Source organism: Poecilia formosa, unplaced genomic scaffold (genome assembly GCF_000485575.1).
Source record: "Poecilia formosa unplaced genomic scaffold, Poecilia_formosa-5.1.2 Scaffold44, whole genome shotgun sequence".
Taxonomy (NCBI): Eukaryota; Metazoa; Chordata; class Actinopteri; order Cyprinodontiformes; family Poeciliidae; genus Poecilia; species Poecilia formosa.
Window position 1 is genome coordinate 385998 of NW_006799983.1, and position 8244 is coordinate 394241.

At 37.4% G+C, this 8244-nt stretch overlaps 1 protein-coding gene across 2 annotated transcripts; it reads right to left on the minus strand.

Moving 5' to 3' along the window:
• Positions 1-285: 285 nt before the first annotated feature.
• LOC103137847 (dentin sialophosphoprotein-like) lies at positions 286-4666 on the minus strand. 2 transcript variants are annotated; one of them, XM_007551805.2, is made up of 9 exons: positions 4494-4666; positions 4071-4125; positions 3771-3815; positions 2512-2565; positions 2382-2408; positions 2210-2251; positions 1425-1466; positions 1283-1342; positions 286-1192 (listed from the first exon to the last, which is right to left on the minus strand). In XM_007551805.2, exons 2-9 carry the CDS (start codon positions 4122-4124, stop codon positions 674-676), a joined length of 843 nt encoding a protein of 280 aa, XP_007551867.1. In that variant the 5' UTR covers position 4125; positions 4494-4666; the 3' UTR covers positions 286-673. The 2 variants fall into 2 exon arrangements, with proteins under 2 accessions (XP_007551867.1, XP_007551865.1); XM_007551803.2 differs by having other exon boundaries at positions 286-1195; positions 4494-4665.
• Positions 4667-8244: the final 3578 nt, after the last annotated feature.

Consider the following 8244-nt stretch of genomic DNA (forward strand, 5'->3'; position numbering starts at 1 on the left):
ACACTTTTCAGATTGTCTTTAAGACAAATTAAAGAGACATACCCAGATCTCATTTCATTTTACTTCAAAATGATCCATTGATATGTGTTGCCCAGTGACATATATTTTAAGTCAGATAAATTGAAGTTTGTGGCTATTGTAAAAATATTCAAGGGATATCAAAACCTTTGCAATGACCTGTAGAATAGTCTTTTTATGCGGCTACATGAAAGCTTTATCACAAAGCTTAGCACAGTTTTCTTTTAGCAGCCATTGTTTTGCATGTAAATAAGTGAAAACAATACAGTATGTTCCTAAAGAATTTATTAGACAAAAACATTGTAGCATATTTTCTGAATTTCTTGACTAATGGACAAAAAAGATCTCTATTTCAATAAATGCAAGATCCTGTGCACTGATACATCGTCTCTGTGTAAGTGTAATAGAGTGCAGGTCTAATTGCCAGCACAACAGTGCTGAATACAATGGTTATATTCATTTTATTTCTCACATGTTATCAAAGCAAAGTATATGTGTAGGTTATATTACCACAGTATTTTTATTTTTATTTTTTTACACTTAGTGAATCAGGTCGCATTATAGCAGAATCAATGTTCAGAGTTGAACATTCGTTAGTCTTTAAGCTGGTCATTAAATAAAACTCTGATATGACAATCACAGAGGTTGCATTTCATCATCTTCTGAGCCTCAGTTCCCTCTCATCCTCGTCCGGCACCAGCAGGTGCTCACCTGGCGAATGAGCATCATCTCCTATACTCTGCAGAAAGTACTCCTCACTTTCACAGCTCTGCGTACTATTCACACAGTTTTTGGCCCTGACTTGTTCCAGCTCGGCGCTGTCACTGGCGTTGCTGTCTTCCGTGCTCTTGCTGGCAGTGCTGCTGTCGTTGCTGTCGCTTGTCTCCTGGCTCTCCTGGCTTTCACTGCTGCTGCTGCTGTCAGTGCTGTCGCTCGCAGCAGCTGAAACATCGCTGCTGTCACTGGCGTCTGCGCTGTCGCTGGTGGTGTCGCTGCCGTCGGTGGACTGTCCCAGCAGAGGTTGCTTGGTGCGGATCTGAACTTTCATGGTGTGAGTTGGCCGTTTACCGCTCAGCTCATTGTCCAGGAGACCTGGGTGACCTGTGACCTCTGTGCTTGTGTTGTCTTCTCCACTCGCTCCTTCGATGATACTTGGGAACACTCTCACCCAACTCTGTTGCAGGGTTTAAAGGAAGCCCAGGTTTACATCGGTGCAATTATGGTTTAGTTTAAAATCAAGAACATAAAATATGTTTCCTACAACCTTCCGAACATTCTCCTCGCTGCCCATGCTGTTGTCTTTGGTTTCAGCCATGGAGTCCATCTGAGCAGAGATTATGAAATGTATGAGTCATTGACAGCTATGGAGAAGATTTAGTGAGCGACCATTTTTCTTTGTCCCTTACCCCGTCGCTCTCATCCGACTGACTGTCGCTCTCCTCTGACGTCTGTTTTTGAAGACACAGTTTTAGGCAGTCAGCACAAAGTTTTATAGCAATGCTGCAAAACTGACATCATATTTGTGTTTCATTGTGTTTCTATGAATCGCAGTGTCTTGCAAAAGTATTCCTTGAACTTCTTTATATTTTGTTACATTCAAAAAACTTCAATGTATTTTTTTTGGCTTTGATGTGATAGATTAACATAAACTAGGACATAATTATCCAATGGAAGAAAAATTATGGAAAGAGTTATTGCCATTCTCCTCCATTGTCCCCTAGCTTTTCATACCCCAAAATAAAATTTTGTGCAACCAAACAGCCTTCATTATGCACTTAAACAGTAAATAGCACAGACCAGTGAGTAACTTACTCTCAGAGCTGTTTTGTGAAGGCTGTGGGTGTTGGTTAGCAAACTGTATTATGCATGACAAGGAGCACACCGATAAATGAGGAATAAAGTTATGGAGAAGTTTAAAGTTGTGTGGTTCAAAAGAAACACACACAATAATGCCCTGCTTTTTATTTGTCTGTCACATCAAATCAGAAAAAAGAAAGAAAGAAAAAAACCCTGACAAAATGTACGTTGTTTGAAATCTTTTGCGAGATTCTTTATATAGTTTCATTTGTTGTTTCTCTGGCTCATTTACCAAGATTTGAGGTATGCACTTTTCTTTTAACTCTAAATGTATGAAACATAAACAACGTCGAGGAAATGGATGACAGTGAATATGAATGATTGACCAACACACCTTGTCCTCTGAAGTGGATTCTACTGATTCAGATTCTGAACTCTGTTGACAAATAAAAGGACACATTTATAGCACATCATTTCAAAAATGTTTTAGAGTTATGTGGCATCAATTATCCAAAATATACTTTCTTCATGGATCAAGCACAATTCTGAATTTCAAAATGTCTCACCTGGTTGGAGGTGTTTTCCTCAGAGCTCTGTATCCCAAAGAGCAAAAACAGACAGTCACATTTAACTAAAATGTGACAATGTTTTTTGTGAACTTATACAAGTATATAAAATACATATATATATATTTACCTGAAGCTCTGATGTGTTATTTTCAGAAGATTCTAAAACTGACAAACTTTCAGTCTGGAAAAGAAAAAAAAAAAAGAGGAAGAAACCTATATGAGCACACACCCCAGTAGTTTTAATTAGATTTAATTACACATCATGACTGCAATATCAACAACCAAAACATTCATTAAAAACCTCCTTCTTGACAAGCTCAGGCAGAGCTATTGCTGCATAAATGCGTGGAGACAGATATGTATCCTTGTAAACAATATAATGTCAGCAGTGGGAATTGTCTTGAGGTCTGTACCACACCTATTGTTAGGCTCCCCGCTGACTCTGTCAAAGAAGCATCTTTATGCCCATTAAGATAAGTTGTTCACAGCACCGTTAACACACAATTCTGGTTAAATGTGTGCATGGAAAAGTATTCCTGCTTCAGGATGCTTTTTTAGGCATGAAGAGGGTTCTCAAAAGTGGAAAAAGTATTTTTAGTATCACCCTGGATTTTGTGGGTGGAGCTTAATGACGGGAGAGTGCTGAGTATATTCAAGGTCTAATTTTGCAGCATTATATTTTCAGTCATCCCAAACTCATTTACCCTCATTTGAATAATTGGAAACTCAAGATGTCAGATATTTCAGGACATTATGTAAGCTACATATATTTACAAAGGAAACATTTTTAATTACTGCCCAATCTTACATATTTTTATCTTAGGTTTCTTTAAATACGAGTCAGTTGCCTTTTTTATTGATGAATGCCACCCGAAGGTGTTAAATTCATCAGTGTAAAATTCATGCCATTATTTCCCAAAGGATGTTCTTCAGAAAACATCCTTTATATCTCACACACTCAGAAGTCTGAATCAGCGCAACTCGGTTAAAACCTGAGTTTAATATTGGAGTATATAGCGTTTTCTATCTCTTTTATGAGCTGCCTCTCTTGATGCAGAGAGTGATTCTGATGATTCCTCTCAGTTTACTGACAGAGCATGAATAAAGGGTTTTAGCCTTTTTTTAAGCAAAGATTAACTGGTATTATTGCTGCTTTTCTTGCATTTAATAAGCTATAGATAAAGTTTTATTATTTTTACATCAGGAGCCACTTTGCCCCTCAGCACAGTTGCTCCTAAATAGCAACTGTGCAAGCAGCTACTTAGGAGGAACGATTCCAACTGCATTAACATTTACATTTAGTAGTAAAAAACAGTCAAGCACCTCTGGGGAGGTTGAGGGTTCAGGGTAATTAAGTTCAGGGAGAAGGGTGGAAATATTACTTACAGAGTTTGATTCAGACTCAGTTGATACCAAAATGTTGTGTAAAATCTGTAAAAGAAAAAACAAACAAAAAAAACAAAACAAAAAAAAAACAAAGAGGGACATCATCATACACTTGGGCATTCAGAAGGTTCCTGTTTTTTTCACTTAGTTGATATCTCAGAATATCTCGTCTCTCTTTTTTCACTTTTTTTGACACGATATATAATATTTTTTTTTTTTAAAAACTGAAAGCAAATCACTAAGTTGATAAATGTTGGCCTGTTTCAAGAGTTTAGACTTTTTAATGAGCTTCATACTTACTGGGTTAGCAAAAGCTGCTCCAATAAGGCAACATGTTATAATGATAAGCTTCATTCTGCAACAGAAGAACACAAAGGTTACAGTAATAAGTCAGTGTTTATCCCTATCACCAATTCCTCCCCGGTTCACCAAGGAAGCCATTCCTGCATGCTCTGTTGAGCTAAAAAGATAGATTCAGTTCCAATCCATTGCATTTTAATTTACTGGCAAGCCTTAACATAGCAAGTAAGAAATAATAAACTAATATCTTGAATCTGCAAATCTAAATGTGAGCTCAACAGCATTGACTTCAAAACATGTTTGAGACAGAACCAAGTCTGACCAAGAAACAAGTGCACAGATATCAGAAATGACCAGAAATCAAAAGAAAGCACAAAGTGAAAAATAATGCCAGTAAATTGAAGATCAATTAAATTTTTATACCTCAGATTCAGTCTGTGTAGGAGAGTTCAGCAGCGATTCAGGTATAACAAAGACGACGGCACTAAGTAAAATCCAATGCCTGTTCAGAGCTCCGTACCAAAGTTGGTAGTTGATGCACGATGTATGGAAATGCTACAACACCCCAAAACACCACCGTATATATGAATCCTCAATTGGGCTGATTGCATCACTTCCTTCCGGGTCTCTCTCTCTCTCTCTCTCTCTCTCTCTGTGTGTGTGTGTGTGTGTAGCAGACACACGAAGGTGTATTTGTTCCAGAAAATGAGCTCAAAACAAACTCAGACTGGCATGATGATGATGATGATGATGATTGCAGGGCCAAAGAAACACACATTCACTCTCATAAATTTCCTCCGCCCCCTCTCATGTCTAAAGAGAAATGTAATTTAGCCTACCAAACCATAGGTTTGTGGTCTGCAGGAAAAACAAACTCACCCACTGAGAGAGAAAGTGGGACAAGCAGCTCAGCGCAGCAAATGCTTGTTTCCGGTGAATTTTCCAGCTGAAGTTTTGATTATTTTGGCATAATAAATCACAAGGTAGAGGAAAAGCGCAGGCTACATGTAGCTAACTGGATAATTCACAAGAAAGCACCATTTTTGTGTTTACTTTATTGATTGTATCAGTGAACAAAATTATGAGGAGGATTAAAGCCTTGCCAGAAGTCAGGCACTTTGTTAGGACTAAAATATATAACCAGTACACAGGGCAGAGTATGTACTATTAAATATAACTCATTCTTCAAAATAATGCATCTACAGTTCAGAGTCCTAATGGAAGCCCTTCTATTTTTTTTTCTCCCCCCAGGCTCATAATTACTTCCAGGATGTCCTTATATGGCTAGTCCAAAAATAAGTGAACAAAATTCCATGTTTAACTCCACGCTTGGATTTCTTTTGAGAGGATGAAACCTGCAATTAGCCTGGATGTTCACCAGTCTGGAGCAAACCACTAAAACCACCGGGCAGGAGCGGGGTGGAGATTGATTGATGCATGTTGTGGCACACAGACCGTCAGCAATGTCTGTTCACTCCAAGGTGACAGTTTTAATCCTGTGCCATCCTATTCAACTGCACACCTAGTGCAGTGAGTGCAAATAATAAGCCTATATGTGCTTTATTACTGGGACTCTGTGTTTAATTTGATCTTGTTTGATAAACAGGATCCTTCGCTTATGTGCATATATATATGTGAGGGATTTCCATCTTTGTAAGTATGAACACCCATTACCGCACAATCAACGTTCTTCCATTAGTTGCTGAAACTAATGGAAGAGATGAAAATTAGTATTTTATCTTAAAACTGCTTTGTGTAAATTTCATTTTAAAAGATTATCAGTGTGAACGTTTTAGCAAATCAAAACGGATACTGCATGTGTAAATGATGTTAGATCTGTTATGCATTTTGAAAATGATCCTGTGTTGATATAGCCAACTTGTGCAGCAGTTTGCAACGTACTGAGCAACGTTTTAATAGTAAAGATTTTATTTCTGAAGTTTTGGAGCTCCACAAAGATCAGTGTTTGGATACATTTTTTTATGTTACTGTATTCAGGGTTCTAACGCAGCGTGAAAATGTTTGGAAAATGTAGAATTTAAGTTTTCTTTGAGTAAAATTGATCCCACATTCCATTCATCCATTTCTGATTTGCGGATAATGAGTCTAGCAGAGACTCTCCAGGACCATGTTACCCTCAATTTCATCCTTCAATCCCAGAAGATCCCCAAAGAGAAGTTGTTTTGGGAGAACCCTAATCAGATACTTAAGCTACCTAACCTGACCCCTCACCCTTCATCTCTAAGGGTGAGTCTAGCCGCCTTATGGGAGAAGCTTATTCCTTGCCTCATTCTCTAAAAGGTGTATTCATCCATCTCTCCATTTCAGATTTAAAGACTGGCCAGTACAGGAATGTCTGCTATACATTCCTTGTGAACTTCTGTAAATGTAATTAAAAAGGGCAAAATTAAGATTTAATTGAAAATAAAAATTAAAAATGTTTTGTAACCCTTTTGTATGCTGAAGTGTCATCAGTAGGCAAGAAACCCACAGCCTGTTGCAGTGACTTGTTTTATCAAATTCATTTTGTTATGGATATGTCATAAATGGTGACAAATGCTGGGAGAAAACTTAGAAAACACAAAAGGTGTTCACTGATATTATATACATTTTATGTAAAAATACAATCAGTGGAAGAAATAACAAGTAAAAATATGCTGGACAAACTGTTTTCTAAAACTTAGACTTGTTTGTGTTAAAAGCCCTACAGTAATTGATGCTATGCAGTTGCTGTGGACAGAAGCATAAATCTGAAGATAGTGCATGATGAGAGGTCAAAAATAAAAGGTACTGTACTTGAAAATTTTCCAAGAAACATAGTCTAAATTAGTTCACTGAGAAAAATAGCCAAGCCACTTTTAACTAAGAAACTCAGCTGAATCGAAAACAGTTGATGATATGCAAATAAGGAGGAGGTGTAAAGAAGTGGAAAACACACTTAAAAATATTACAATGGGAAACTAAGTAACACATATAGAGATAAACCACAAAATAATGATCATAGAATAAATTTAGCATACTATATACTTAGTTTTCTTCAAAGCAGTGTACAGGCTAGACAAATCAGATATGCATAACAAATTTGTAAGAATACCATTTTTGTCATTCATGTTTCCACCTATTTTCACCATGAAAGTGTTCTGTATAGTCTGTTACACCCAGTCACAGACTGGGTGTAACAGTTGGGGATAAAAGAGCGCCTGTACGCTCTTTTATCCCCAACAGTGATTCCCTGCTCTTTCAGGCTGTAATAACCCAGCATTAGATGAAGGTGTTAAATTGTTTGCGTAAAGCAGCTTTTTCTAAACCACACACAAACCCACTTGGCCATCTGAGGCTTATTCTCTAAACAAATGCTCAACACAATAGTTGTACCTGTAGGTTCTGGTCTGGGAATGGTTTTAAAGATTATTTCCATCCTGTTTTCCATCATCTGTCAATGTTGCTTAATACCCTTCAGGAGTTCAGTCTTGGTATGCAGTGACATCTAGTGGCCAATATTTGCATTGTTCGACTGAATTCTGTCAAAAGAATCTAGACCAGATGAACTTTATCTTGCTCCCTCATTTTACAGTGGGAAACTTCCATGTATTTTATTGGTATTTTATTATTTTTGTAACAAACCAACATAAACTAGTGCTAATATAACACTGATTTATTTCCCCATTCTTCTTTGTAAACCACCTTGAGCTCACTGAGGATTGATTGGACACTGTGCATGAACATAATCTTCCACGTAGTCTTATAAGAACAAGTAGGAATCAGAAATGGATGGATGGATGGATGGATGGATGGATGGATGGATGGATGGATGGATGGATGGATGGATGGATGGATGGATGGATATTGAGTACTTTGCACCACTAAGCATAAAATTAGCATAAATATATTGATGTTTGTGGTTTTAATGTAACAAAATATAAAAACTTCCAGCAGCAGGAACACTGACAGATGAAACAACATACATACACTTTGGTCCGAGATGAGATCTTGGCCATTAAATTACTTAATGTGCCTAGGTGCTACAGGTGAAATGCAAACACCAATAAACAGCTTTTAAACTTCTTGTGCTTTGGAGAAAATTATGTTTTGTTTTTTTTTAGGCAGTTGACAAAGCTTAAGTTCAGTTTTGGATGCCTCCATGTTACCCTTTGTGCAGCCCAAAGACCCTCCC

What these genes read in the sequence shown, in the direction of transcription:
- LOC103137847 (XM_007551803.2), bottom strand. Translation starts at nt 4,124, where the DNA reads ATGAAGCTTATCATTATAACATGTTGCCTTATTGGAGCAGCTTTTGCT. An exon ending in CTGAGTCTGAATCAAACTCT is followed by an intron (nt 2,566 to 3,770) that starts GTAAGTAATATT and finishes TTTCTTTTCCAG; the next exon opens with ACTGAAAGTTTGTCAGTTTT. An exon ending in AATCCACTTCAGAGGACAAG is followed by an intron (nt 1,467 to 2,209) that starts GTGTGTTGGTCA and finishes CTTCAAAAACAG; the next exon opens with ACGTCAGAGGAGAGCGACAG.